The 14,356-nt window shown below is 54.8% G+C and overlaps 1 protein-coding gene across 1 annotated transcript in view; it reads left to right on the forward strand.

Moving 5' to 3' along the window:
* Positions 1-217: 217 nt before the first annotated feature.
* LOC140106324 (membrane-spanning 4-domains subfamily A member 4A-like) overlaps positions 218-14,356 on the forward strand; it is a 29,107-nt gene continuing 14,968 nt past the window's right edge. Inside the window, exons 1-2 of the mRNA XM_072130723.1 lie at positions 218-481; positions 2,609-2,719. Of these exons, the coding sequence (XP_071986824.1) occupies positions 230-481; positions 2,609-2,719 (363 nt within the window). The 5' untranslated portion in view covers positions 218-229. The remainder of the gene's footprint in view (positions 482-2,608; positions 2,720-14,356) is intronic.

A 14,356-nucleotide genomic window follows, 5' to 3' on the forward strand; every position in this document is an offset into this window, starting at 1 on the left:
TATGTGGACTGTAAGGCTGATCCATCAGTAGAATCATGTGATCTTATAGAACTTGTATAACCAATCATTTTCATTGCAGCTTAGTCTCCATGACCATCGCGGATTGTACCACCCCCTCCTTTATAAATTATTCACGTGTTTTGGCTGAAATTCAAATATGACAATGACTTCCACTTGTTGTAAATTACAAACTAATGTTACATTGTTTCTTTCAGTGTCGGTGTCCACAATGTCCACAACAAATAATGAGAATTCCCCTCCTGGCTACACCCCACAGAGCCCGGCTCCGACATCTGTCCCAACCTACATACAGAATGTCCCTTCTCCATATCCCGGATACAATGCTTCTTCTCCAGCACAGGCGTGGAATGTAGCCACGGGGCCACCACAATGGAATGTGGCGGCAATAGTGGCCCCAAATACAGACCCTTCATCTCCTTTCTTCACAACATTCCTGAGGGGCAAACCAAAGGCCTTGGGGGTAAGTAGAAGCCAAAAAGTTACCAATAGGAATGTAGGGTAAGTCTATGATTTGTTTTTCTTCGAGCCCCTAGGATGGGGAACATTTCCTACTTGTGTCTGACGGCTCATTAGAAGCTCGGTCAGAAGTTGCTGCTTTTATGTGTCCAGACTTTGCTGTAGATGGTGCACAATCCTTCTTACAGATATTTACTGTAGATATAGCAGACCAGTGTTACGCTCCAGACAGCTGGAACCAGTCGCTTAGTATCAGGATACAGATATCCATGAGATTCTTTAACCCTACAGCCGATAGCGCTGGGGGACGGGGGTCCTTAATAGGGAAGACTTTATTCAAAAAATCCGTGAGATCTCGTCTGACAGATCCTAGAGGAGAACTTCTGGAAGCATTGAAGACCATTGTGATAGAAGCCCATGAAGCATCTCAACTCAAACCATGGACGGCCCAGTCTCAGATCCTTACCACCTTCTGATCACGGGGTTATCCAAATTATTCTGAGTAATCATTGTCCACCTCACCGAAGGACCCACATCCGGCCACTATCCTCTCTAAGATACCAGGGATCACCTTCAGATGAACACCAACTCTGCTGCCCCCACAAAATTACAGCATAGAAATGTGCAAACTGCCCCCAAAGTGGCGCTATTTCCATTGTTAGTGGCGGGGGAGGGGGGGGGGTTACTGTTACAATCGCCAAAAGTGACTGACATGAGAGGGTTTCACAGCACAGAACAAAATAATTCAGATCAATGCCCACAGTCCTGCAGATCTCTATCTAGCTGCTCCAGGGCCCAGGTTCTCTCTAATACTGGGGGGCACCTCACAAACTTTAAGAGAACGAATGAATAAGAAAACATGAAAACAGATTTCTCCTGCGTTGGGCTCCTGACACTTCTGGTCACATCGTGACAAACGTCCCTCATTCCAATTCATCAAATACTGAACCATCGCTCAGACTGACTGAAACCATTAATACACAGAAACGTTACTTTCAATACTCAACCATCCAAGTGCATCCAAGTGCATCACACATGGCCGAGTGTTGGGGAGACCCTCCAAGGGACACTTTACGGGGTCTGACACAAGACTTTCTAAGGTTCACTCATGGTAAAACTTATTATTTGCTGCTCTAGCTTATACATCTATGTGACAGGCTTGATAGTAGACCCTGGGGTGAGTTACCCAATCATTTGGGACTCAGTCTCAAGGCTGTTAATTAAGCGAGCCAGGCAAAAGGTAAAACCAGACTCGGCATTGTGGTATGAAAAAGGTGAAACAATGTAATGTAACGTAGTGAGATGCAGATCCAGCATGAATCTCATGGTGATATGTCCGGTAGTGGTCACGCTGCCTTCAGATCTTCTGGTTCCCGTTCTTCATAATAACTAATCTGAAAGGATAAATCCTTCTAGGCCGTGTATGTAATGCTCTATCACATCCACAAGGGGCGTAAGGAGGCGCCTCTTAGCTCGGCCGCAAGTGCAATGTCCTGGAACAATGGGGCAGATTTACTTACCCGGTCCATTCGTGATCCAGCGGCGCGTTCTCTGCGGTGGATTCGGGTCCGTAGTTCCTCCGACGTCCACCAGGTGGCGCTGCTGTGCTGAAGTTCCCCGAGGTCCACTGAAATGCACTCAAGTACACCGGCCTATTCCTGGTGAAGGTAAGTGCAAGCTCCGCGACATTTTTTTTTTTTCTAAATGCAGCGGTTTTTCCGAATCCGTCGGGTTTTCATTCGGCCACGCCCCCGATTTCCGTTGCATGCATCCCGGCGCCGATGCGCCACAATCCGATCGCGTGCGCCAAAATCCCGGGGCAATTCAGGGGAAATCAGTGCAAATCGGAAAAATTCAGGTAACACTTCGGGAAAACGCGAATCGGGCCCTTAGTAAATGACCCCCAATGTGATTGCTGAGTCCTCATATTTCAGATGATTGGTCTCCCTGCAGACTGATAGTATAGCTATGGAAGCCACACACAGCATCCCTTGGGGTACAGTTTAGCACTTTGCGCCTTATGTATCCCTTTAATAGGTATCAGGTCTGCCCATTCCTGACGCAGTCACAATAACGTAACAGAAAAATTGGGTGACTAAATGAAAAAACACCAGACTATTTTCCTTTCCAGATTGTGATGATTGTGGCCGCCATCTTGGAGATTGCGTTGGGAATCGGCCTGATTTACACCACATTCACCATCACACGAATAAGTGGAATTCCATTTTGGGGCTCAGTTTGTGTAGGTATCATTACTATGTCTGACCTGTAATGTGTCATCAGTGTCAGCAGATCCAGGTCTAGAGGGACATGTGTGTGATATGTACCAGCACTAATGGGCAGTGAGGTCCAGTCAGCGGGCAGTGAGGTCCAGTCAGCGGGTAGTGAGGTCCAGTCAGCGGGCAGTGAGGTCCAGTCAGCGGGTAGTGAGGTCCAGTCAGCAGGCAGTGAGGTCCAGTCAGTGGACAGTGAGGTCCAGTCAGCGGGCAGTGAGGTCCAGTCAGTGGGCAGTGAGGTCCAGTCAGCGGGCAGTGAGGTCCAGTCAGTGGACAGTGAGGTCCAGTCAGCGGGCAGTGAGGTCCAGTCAGCGGGCAGTGAGGTTCAGTCAGGGGGCAGTGAGGTCCAGTCAGCGGGCAGTGAGGTCCAGTCAGTGGACAGTGAGGTCCAGTCAGCGGGCAGTGAGGTCCAGTCAGGGGGCAGTGAGGTCCAGTCAGCGGGCAGTGAGGTCCAGTCAGCGGGCAGTGAGGTTCAGTCAGTGGACAGTGCGGTCCAGTCAGCGGGCAGTGAGGTCCAGTCAGCGGGCAGTGAGGTCCAGTCAGTGGACAGTGAGGTCCAGTCAGCGGGCAGTGAGGTCCAGTCAGCGGGCAGTGAGGTCCAGTCAGCGGGCAGTGAGGTTCAGTCAGGGGGCAGTGAGGTCCAGTCAGCGGACAGTGAGGTCCAGTAAGCGGGCAGTGAGGTCCAGTCAGCGGGCAGTGAGGTCCAGTCAGCGGACAGTGAGGTCCAGTCAGCGGGCAGTGAGGTCCAGTCAGCGGGCAGTGAGGTCCAGTCAGCGGGCAGTGAGGTCAAGCCAGCGGGCAGTGAGGTCCAGGCAGCAGGCAGTGAGGTCCAGTCAGCGGGCAGTGAGGTCCAGTCAGGGGGCAGTGAGGTCCAGTCAGCGGGCAGTGAGGTCCAGCCAGCGGGCAGTGAGGTCCAGTCAGCGGGCAGTGAGGTCCAGTCAGCGGGCAGTGAGGTGCAGTCATCGGGCAGTGAGGTCCAGTCAGCGGGCAGTGAGGTCCAGTCAGCGGGCAGTGAGGTCCAGTCAGCGGGCAGTGAGGTCCAGTAGCGGGCAGTCAGGTCCAGCCAGCGGGCAGTGAGGTCCAGTCAGGGGGCAGTGAAGTCCAGTCAGCGGGCAGTGAGTTCCAGCCAGCGGGCAGTGAGGTCCAGCCAGCGGGCAGTGAGGTCCAGTCAGTGGGCAGTGAGGTCCAGTCAGCGGGCAGTGAGGTCCAGCCAGCAGGCAGTGAGGTCCAGGCAGCAGGCAGTGAGGTCCAGTCAGCGGGCAGTGAGGTCCAGTCAGCGGGCAGTGAGGTCCAGTCAGCGGGCAGTGAGGTCCAGCCAGCGGGCAGTGAGGTCCAGTCAGCAGGCAGTGAGGTCCAGTCAGCGGGCAGTGAGGTGCAGTCAGCGGGCAGTGAGGTCCAGTCAGCAGGCAGTGAGGTCCAGTCAGCGGGCAGTGAGGTCCAGTAGCGGGCAGTCAGGTCCAGCCAGCGGGCAGTGAGGTCCAGCCAGCGGGCAGTGAGGTCCAGTCAGCGGGCAGTGAGGTCCAGTCAGCGGGCAGTGAGGTCCAGTCAGCGGGCAGTGAGGTCCAGTCAGCGGGCAGTCAGGTCCAGCCAGCGGGCAGTGAGGTCCAGTCAGGGGGCTGTGAAGTCCAGTCAGCGGGCAGTGAGTTCCATCCAGCGGGCAGTGAGGTCCAGCCAGCGGGCAGTGAGGTCCAGTCAGTGGGCAGTGAGGTCCAGTCAGCGGGCAGTGAGGTCCAGCCAGCAGGCAGTGAGGTCCAGGCAGCAGGCAGTGAGGTCCAGTCAGCAGGCAGTGAGGTCCAGTCAGCGGGCAGTGAGGTCCAGTCAGCGGGCAGTGAGGTGCAGTCAGCGGGCAGTGAGGTGCAGTCAGCGGGCAGTGAGGTCCAGTCAGCAGGCAGTGAGGTCCAGTCAGCGGGCAGTGAGGTCCAGTCAGCAGGCAGTGAGGTCCAGTCAGCGGGCAGTGAGGTCCAGTAGCGGGCAGTCAGGTCCAGCCAGCGGGCAGTGAGGTCCAGCCAGCGGGCAGTGAGGTCCAGTCAGCAGGCAGTGAGGTCCAGTCAGCGGGCAGTGAGGTGCAGTCAGCGGGCAGTGAGGTGCAGTCAGCGGGCAGTGAGGTCCAGTCAGCGGGCAGTGAGGTCCAGTCAGCGGGCAGTGAGGTCCAGCCAGCGGGCAGTGAGGTCCAGGCAGCGGGCAGTGAGGTCCAGTCAGCGGGCAGTGAGGTCCAGTCAGGGGGCAGTGAGGTTCAGTCAGCGGGCAGTGAGGTCCAGCCAGCGGGCAGTGAGGTCCAGTCAGCAGGCAGTGAGGTCCAGTCAGCGGGCAGTGAGGTGCAGTCAGCGGGCAGTGAGGTGCAGTCAGCGGGCAGTGAGGTCCAGTCAGCAGGCAGTGAGGTCCAGACAGCGGGCAGTGAGGTCCAGTAGCGGGCAGTCAGGTCCAGCCAGCGGGCAGTGAGGTCCAGCCAGCGGGCAGTGAGGTCCAGTCAGCAGGCAGTGAGGTCCAGTCAGCGGGCAGTGAGGTGCAGTCAGTGGGCAGTGAGGTGCAGTCAGCGGGCAGTGAGGTCCAGTCAGCAGGCAGTGAGGTCCAGTCAGCGGGCAGTGAGGTGCAGTCAGCAGGCAGTGAGGTCCAGTCAGCGGGCAGTGAGGTCCAGTCAGCAGGCAGTGAGGTCCAGTCAGCGGGCAGTGAGGTCCAGTCAGCGGGCAGTGAGGTCCAGTAGCGGGCAGTCAGGTCCAGCCAGCGGGCAGTGAGGTCCAGCCAGCAGGCAGTGAGGTCCAGTCAGCAGGCAGTGAGGTCCAGTCAGCGGGCAGTGAGGTGCAGTCAGCGGGCAGTGAGGTGCAGTCAGCGGGCAGTGAGGTCCAGTCAGCGGGCAGTGAGGTCCAGTCAGCGGGCAGTGAGGTCCAGCCAGCGGGCAGTGAGGTCCAGGCAGCGGGCAGTGAGGTCCAGTCAGCGGGCAGTGAGGTCCAGTCAGGGGGCAGTGAGGTTCAGTCAGCGGGCAGTCAGGTCCAGCCAGCGGGCAGTGAGGTGCAGTCATCGGGCAGTGAGGTCCAGTCAGCGGGCAGTGAGGTCCAGTCAGCGGGCAGTGAGGTCCAGTCAGCGGGCAGTGAGGTCCAGTAGCGGGCAGTCAGGTCCAGCCAGCGGGCAGTGAGGTCCAGTCAGGGGGCAGTGAAGTCCAGTAAGCGGGCAGTGAGGTCCAGCCAGCGGGCAGTGAGGTCCAGTCAGCGGGCAGTGAGGTCCAGCCAGCGGGCAGTGAGGTCCAGTCAGCGGGCAGTGAGGTCCAGTCAGCGGGCAGTGAGGTCCAGCCAGCGGGCAGTGAGGTCCAGTCAGCGGGCAGTGAGGTCCAGTCAGCGGGCAGTGAGGTCCAGTCAGCAGGCAGTGAGGTCCAGTCAGGGGACAGTGAGGTGCAGTCAGCGGGCAGTGAGGTGGCCTTGCCATGCTGGGTTCCTGTTCCTTCATATACACATATACATGACATTTTTATCTTCTCTCCGTGTTTGTCTGGTTTTCCTGTGGATACTCAGAATTTTCCCACTTTCCATAACAATCAGATGGAAGATTGACTCTGTCTACCTATGATCCCCAGATCTCTGCTCTCAGGTTCCCTAATTCTTGTGCGGGTGTGAAGCAGGAGCTAGACCCAATATCTACACTAAAATCTTTATAATCATGGAGATTTCACCACTTTGATACCAACCAACGACTATCTACACTTGTAATATACAGCAGGGGGCAGGGGGCATCACTCAGAGGCCACAGAGGGCGCCACGTGCAGAGCTTTCTATTGGACAGATCTCAGACCAGGAGACATCCAGCGTTAAAGGGGGAGGAAGTCTACAGGTAACATGACAGAGGTGGCCAAACCCTCTCCAGCCAACCAGGAGACATATTGCCTGGGGTAGACGCATGTGAAAAGTTTCCGGCTGCAGCGAGTGCGCGGGCGCAGGGACAGTAACACCCCCTACCCCCCGCCGCCGGCCCCAATGGCGAGAAGGTGGCAGAAAGCCTAAATAATCGCAGGTGCTAGCAATAAGCCCCTGACAGAGGCCTGATGATATCTGCACACTCCTCCATGTGCCGTGTGCCGGTGCTGCGCAGAGATTTATCACACATGGAGCACTCGGTTCCTGCTGCAGAATTCTGCAAACTCCGACTAAGCAGAAACTGCCCCTTTATGAGACATTTCTTCTGCCTTGTCAGAGACAACACAGACACAAAACTGGCGCAAACAAATATATGTCAGACACAAAACTGGCGCAAACACTTTAACCCCTTACCGACATGTGACGTAGTGTATGGAGAGGGCTCATGGGCTAAGCCCCTCTCTATATAAGGTGGGTGTTTCATGCATATTGCAGCAAACACCCACCGGTAACACCCGCTGTCAGTGCTGGCACCCATTGCGGGTGTTACCGTGAAAATGCTCCTAGCAAAGCTTCCGGAGGCATTTAAATCCTGGGGGTATCTTGAATACGGTCGCCACCCCCTTTGAGGTCATTGGTGGGCGGCGATCGGTTGCCATGCCAGCCTGGGGTCAGATTTTCTCACATTGTAATGCATGATGAGAAAAACTCCCATATACTGCCTTACAGAAGTATAGAAGAATATGGTAGGATCAATCAGACAACCTAGGGTTAAAGTACCCTAGGGGTATGAAAAATAGTAAAAAAAATCAAACCCCCCCTTTCCCTAGAACTGATATAATTATGAATAAACAGTGAAAATAGTAAACATGTTGTAACTCTGGCGACAGGTTCCGCCCCTTGTCGCGGTCCCCGTTGCAGACTTACCTTCAGCCGCTGTGTCTGGTCATGCCTCAGCTCCCTTAGGGCCGCACCCCGGCTCGTTCTTTGTCTCTGTTTATGCTCCGTGTTCCCCAGTATCTGACCTCGGCTTGTTCTCTGTTTATGCCCCGTGTTCCCCAGTATCTGACCCCGGCTCGTTCTCTGTTTATGCCCCATGTTCCCCAGTATCTGACCCCGGATTGTTCTATGTTTATGCTCCGTGTTCCCCAGTATCTAAACTCGGCTTGTTCTCTGTTTGTGCCCCGTGTTCCCCAGTATCTGACCCCAGCTGGTTCTTTGTCTCTGTTTATGCTCCGTGTTCCCCAGTATCTGACCTCGGCTTGTTCTCTGTTTGTGCCCCGTGTTCCCCAGTATCTGACCCCAGCTGGTTCTTTGTCTCTGTTTATGCTCCGTGTTCCCCAGTATCTGACCCCGGCTCGTTCTCTATTTATGCCCCATGTTCCCCAGTATCTGACCCCGGATTGTTCTATGTTTATGCTCCGTGTTCCCCAGTATCTGACCCCGGCTCGTTCTCTGTTTATGCCCCGTGTTCCCCAGTATCTGACCCCGGCTCGTTCTCTGTTTATGCCCCGTGTTCCCCAGTATCTGACCCCGGCATGTTCTCTGTTTATGCCCCGTGTTCCCCAGTATCTGACCCGGTCTCGTTCTCTGTTTATGCCCCATGTTCCCCAGTATCTGACCCGGCTCGTTCTCTGTTTATGCTCCGTGTTCCCCAGTATCTGACCCCGGCTCGTTCTCTATTTATGCCCCATGTTCCCCAGTATCTGACCCCGGATTGTTCTATGTTTATGCTCCGTGTTCCCCAGTATCTGACCCCGGCTCGTTCTCTGTTTATGCCCCGTGTTCCCCAGTATCTGACCCCGGCTCGTTCTCTGTTTATGCCCCGTGTTCCCCAGTATCTGACCCCGGCATGTTCTCTGTTTATGCCCCGTGTTCCCCAGTATCTGACCCGGTCTCGTTCTCTGTTTATGCCCCATGTTCCCCAGTATCTGACCCGGCTCGTTCTCTGTTTATGCTCCGTGTTCCCCAGTATCTGACCCCGGCTCGTTCTCTGTTTATGCCCCGTGTTCCCCAGTATCTGACCCCGGCTTTTTCTCTGTTTATGCTCCGTGTTCCCCAGTATCTGACCCCGGCTCGTTCTCTGTTTATGCCCCGTGTTCCCCAGTATCTGACCCCGGCTCGTTCTCTGTTTATGCTCTGTGTTCCCCAGTATCTGACCCCAGCTGGTTCTTTGTCTCTGTTTATGCTCCGTGTTCTCCAGTATCTGACCCCGGCTCGTTCTCTGTTTATGCTGCGTGTTCCCCAGTATCTGACCCCGGCTTGTTCTCTGTTTATGCCCCGTGTTGCCCAGTATCTGACCCCAGCTGGTTCTTTGTCTCTGTTTATGCTCCGTGTTCCCCAGTATCTGACCCCGGCTCGTTCTCTGTTTATGCCCCGTGTTCCCCAGTATCTGGCCCCGGCTCGTTCTATGTTTATGCCCCGTGTTCCCCAGTATCTGACCCGGCTTGTTCTCTGTTTATGCTCCGTGTTCCCCAGTATCTGACCCCGGCTTGTTCTCTGTTTATGCCCCGTGTTCCCCAGTATCTGACCCCAGCTGGTTCTTTGTCTCTGTTTATGCTCCGTGTTCCCCAGTATCTGACCCCGGCTCGTTCTCTGTTTATGCTCCGTGTTCCCTAGTATCTGACCCGGCTCGTTCTCTGTTTATGCCCTGTGTTCCCCAGTATCTGACCCCGGCTCGTTCTCTGTTTATGCCCCGTGTTCCCCAGTATCTGACCCCGGCTCGTTCTCTGTTTATGCTCCGTGTTCCCCAGTATCTGACCCCGGCTCGTTCTCTGTTTATGCCCCGTGTTCCCCAGTATCTGACCCCGGCTTGTTCTCTGTTTATGCCCCGTGTTCCCCAGTATCTGACCCCGTCTCGTTCTCTGTTTATGCCCCGTGTTCCCCAGTATCTGACCCCGGCTCGTTCTCTGTTTATGCTCCGTGTTCCCCAGTATCTGACCCCGGCTCGTTCTCTGTTTATGCCCCGTGTTCCCCAGTATCTGACCCCGGCTTTTTCTCTGTTTATGCTCCGTGTTCCCCAGTATCTGACCCCGGCTCGTTCTCTGTTTATGCCCCGTGTTCCCCAGTATCTGACCCCGGCTCGTTCTCTGTTTATGCTCTGTGTTCCCCAGTATCTGACCCCGGCTCGTTCTCTGTTTATGCTCTGTGTTCCCCAGTATCTGACCCCAGCTGGTTCTTTGTCTCTGTTTATGCTCCGTGTTCTCCAGTATCTGACCCCGGCTCGTTCTCTGTTTATGCTGCGTGTTCCCCAGTATCTGACCCCGGCTCGTTCTATGTTTATGCCCCGTCTTCCCCAGTATCTGACCCGGCTTGTTCTCTGTTTATGCTCTGTGTTCCCCAGTATCTGACCCCGGCTTGTTCTCTGTTTATGCCCCGTGTTCCCCAGTATCTGACCCCAGCTGTTTCTTTGTCTCTGTTTATGCCCTGTGATCCCCAGTATCTGACCCGGCTCGTTCTCTGTTTATGCTTTGTGTTCCCCAGTATCTGACCCCGGCTCGTTCTCTGTTTATGCCCCGTGTTCCCCAGTATCTGACCAGAGCTGGTTCTTTGTCTCTGTTTATGCTCCGTGTTCCCCAGTATCTGACCCCGGCTCGTTCGCTGTTTATGCCCCGTGTTAACCAGTATCTGACCCTGGCTAGTTCTCTGTTTATGCCCCGTGTTCCCCAGTATCTGACCCCAGCTGGTTCTTTGTCTCTGTTTATGCTCCGTGTTCCCCAGTATCTGACCCCGGCTCGTTCTCTGTTTATGCTCCGTGTTCCCCAGTATCTGACCCTGGCTCAGTCTCTGTTTATGCCCCGTGTTCCCCAGTATCTGACCCCGGCTCGTTATCTGTTTATGCCTTGTGTTCCCCAGTACCTGACCCCGGCTTTTTCTCTGTTTATGCTCCGTGTTCCCCAGTATCTGACCCGGCTCGTTCTCTGTTTATGCTGCGTGTTCCCCAGTATCTGACCCCGGCTTGTTCTCTGTTTGTGCCCCGTGTTCCCCAATATCTGACCCCAGCTGGTTCTTTGTCTCTGTTTATGCTCCATGTTCCCCAGTATCTGACCCCGGCTCGTTCTCTGTTTATGCTCCATGTTCCCCAGTATCTGACCCCGGCTCGTTCTATGTTTATGCCCCGTCTTCCCCAGTATCTGACCCGGCTTGTTCTCTGTTTATGCTCCGTGTTCCCCAGTATCTGACCCCGGCTTGTTCTCTGTTTATGCCCCGTGTTCCCCAGTATCTGACCCCAGCTGGTTCTTTGTCTCTGTTTATGCCTTGTGTTCCCCAGTATCTGACCCGGCTCGTTCTCTGTTTATGCTTTGTGTTCCCCAGTATCTGACCCCGGCTCGTTCTCTGTTTATGCCCCGTGTTCCCCAGTATCTGACCAGAGCTGGTTCTTTGTCTCTGTTTATGCTCCGTGTTCCCCAGTATCTGACCCCGGCTCGTTCGCTGTTTATGCCCCGTGTTCCCCAGTATCTGACCCTGGCTAGTTCTCTGTTTATGCCCCGTGTTCCCCAGTATCTGACCCCAGCTGCTTCTTTGTCTCTGTTTATGCTCCGTGTTCCCCAGTATCTGACCCCGGCTCGTTCTCTGTTTATGCTCCGTGTTCCCCAGTATCTGACCCCGGCTCGTTCTATGTTTATGCCCCGTCTTCCCCAGTATCTGACCCGGCTTGTTCTCTGTTTATGCTCCGTGTTCCTCAGTATCTGACCCCGGCTTGTTCTCTGTTTATGCCCCGTGTTCCCCAGTATCTGACCCCAGCTGGTTCTTTGTCTCTGTTTATGCCCTGTGTTCCCCAGTATCTGACCCGGCTCGTTCTCTGTTTATGCTTTGTGTTCCCCAGTATCTGACCCCGGCTCGTTCTCTGTTTATGCCCCGTGTTCCCCAGTATCTGACCAGCGCTGGTTCTTTGTCTATGTTTATGCTCCGTGTTCCCCAGTATCTGACCCCGGCTCGTTCGCTGTTTATGCCCCGTGTTCCCCAGTATCTGACCCTGGCTAGTTCTCTGTTTATGCCCCGTGTTCCCCAGTATCTGATCCCAGCTGGTTCTTTGTCTCTGTTTATGCTCCGTGTTCCCCAGTATCTGACCCCGGCTCGTTCTCTGTTTATGCTCCATGTTCCCCAGTATCTGACCCCGGCTCGTTCTATGTTTATGCCCCGTCTTCCCCAGTATCTGACCCGGCTTGTTCTCTGTTTATGCTCCGTGTTCCCCAGTATCTGACCCCGGCTTGTTCTCTGTTTATGCCCCGTGTTCCCCAGTATCTGACCCCAGCTGGTTCTTTGTCTCTGTTTATGCCTTGTGTTCCCCAGTATCTGACCCGGCTCGTTCTCTGTTTATGCTTTGTGTTCCCCAGTATCTGACCCCGGCTCGTTCTCTGTTTATGCCCCGTGTTCCCCAGTATCTGACCAGAGCTGGTTCTTTGTCTCTGTTTATGCTCCGTGTTCCCCAGTATCTGACCCCGGCTCGTTCGCTGTTTATGCCCCGTGTTCCCCAGTATCTGACCCTGGCTAGTTCTCTGTTTATGCCCCGTGTTCCCCAGTATCTGACCCCAGCTGGTTCTTTGTCTCTGTTTATGCTCCGTGTTCCCCAGTATCTGACCCCGGCTCGTTCTCTGTTTATGCTCCGTGTTCCCCAGTATCTGACCCCGGCTCGTTCTATGTTTATGCCCCGTCTTCCCCAGTATCTGACCCGGCTTGTTCTCTGTTTATGCTCCGTGTTCCCCAGTATCTGACCCCGGCTTGTTCTCTGTTTATGCCCCGTGTTCCCCAGTATCTGACCCCAGCTGGTTCTTAGTCTCTGTTTATGCCCTGTGTTCCCCAGTATCTGACCCGGATCGTTCTCTGTTTATGCTTTGTGTTCCCCAGTATCTGACCCCGGCTCGTTCTCTGTTTATGCCCCGTGTTCCCCAGTATCTGACCAGAGCTGGTTCTTTGTCTCTGTTTATGCTCCGTGTTCCCCAGTATCTGACCCCGGCTCGTTCGCTGTTTATGCCCCGTGTTCCCCAGTATCTGACCCTGGCTAGTTCTCTGTTTATGCCCCGTGTTCCCCAGTATCTGATCCCAGCTGGTTCTTTGTCTCTGTTTATGCTCCGTGTTCCCCAGTATCTGACCCCGGCTCGTTCTCTGTTTATGCTCCGTGTTCCCCAGTATCTGACCCTGGCTCAGTCTCTGTTTATGCCCCGTGTTCCCCAGTATCTGACCCCGGCTCGATATCTGTTTATGCCTCGTGTTCCCCAGTATCTGACCCCGGCTTTTTCTCTGTTTATGCTCCGTGTTCCCCAGTATCTGACCCGGCTCGTTCTCTGTTTATGCTGCGTGTTCCCCAGTATCTGACCCCGGCTTGTTCTCTGTTTGTGCCCCATGTTCCCCAGTATCTGACCCCAGCTGGTTCTTTGTCTCTGTTTATGCTCCGTGTTCCCCAGTATCTGACCCCGGCTCGTTCTCTGTTTATGCTCCATGTTCCCCAGTATCTGACCCCGGCTCGTTCTATGTTTATGCCCCGTCTTCCCCAGTATCTGACCCGGCTTGTTCTCTGTTTATGCTCCGTGTTCCCCAGTATCTGACCCCGGCTTGTTCTCTGTTTATGCCCCGTGTTCCCCAGTATCTGACCCCAGCTGGTTCTTTGTCTCTGTTTATGCCCTGTGTTCCCCAGTATCTGAGCTGGCTCGTTCTCTGTTTATGCTTTGTGTTCCCCAGTATCAGACCCCGGCTCGTTCTCTGTTTATGCCCCGTGTTCCCCAGTATCTGACCAGAGCTGGTTCTTTGTCTCTGTTTATGCTCCGTGTTCCCCAGTATCTGACCCTGGCTCGTTCGCTGTTTATGCCCCGTGTTCCCCAGTATCTGACCCTGGCTCGTTCGCTGTTTATGCCCCGTGTTCCCCAGTATCTGACCCTGGCTAGTTCTCTGTTTATGCCCCGTGTTCCCCAGTATCTGACCCCAGCTGGTTCTTTGTCTCTGTTTATGCTCCGTGTTCCCCAGTATCTGACCCCGGCTCGTTCTCTGTTTATGCTCCGTGTTCCCCAGTATCTGACCCTGGCTCAGTCTCTGTTTATGTCCCGTGTTCCCCAGTATCTGACCCCGGCTCGTCATCTGTTTATGCCTCGTGTTCCCCAGTATCTGACCCCGGCTTTTTGTCTGTTTATGCTCCGTGTTCCCCAGTATCTGACCCGGCTCGTTCTCTGTTTATGCCCTGTGTTCCCCAGTATCTGACCCCGGCTCGTTCTCTGTTTATGCCCGTGTTCCCCAGTATCTGACCCGGCTCGTTCTCTGTTTATGCCCTGTGTTCCCCAGTATCTGACCCCGGCTCGTTCTATGTTTATGCCCTGTGTTCCCCAGTATCTGACCCCAGCTGGTTCTTTGTCTCTGTTTATGCTCCGTGTTCCCCAGTATCTGACCCCGGCTCGTTCGCTGTTTATGCCCCGTGTTCCCCAGTATCTGACCCCGGCTCGTTCTCTGTTTATGCCCCGTGTTCCCCAGTATCTGACCCCAGCTGGTTCTTTGTCTCTGTTTATGCTCTGTGTTCCCCAGTATCTGACCCCGGCTCGTTATCTGTTTATGCCCCGTGTTCCCCAGTATCTGACCCCGGCTTGTTCTCTGTTTATTCTCCGTGTTCCCCAGTATCTGACCCCGGCCCGTTCTCTGTTTATGCCCCGTGTTCCCCAGTATCTGACCTCGGCTTGTTCTCTGTTTATGCTCCGTGTTCCCCAGTATCTGACCCCGGCTCGTTCTCTGTTTATGCCCTGTGTTCCCCAGTATCTGACCCCGGCTCGTTCTCTGTTT

This window comes from Engystomops pustulosus, chromosome 11 (genome assembly GCF_040894005.1).
Source record: "Engystomops pustulosus chromosome 11, aEngPut4.maternal, whole genome shotgun sequence".
Lineage (NCBI taxonomy): Eukaryota > Metazoa > Chordata > Amphibia > Anura > Leptodactylidae > Engystomops > Engystomops pustulosus.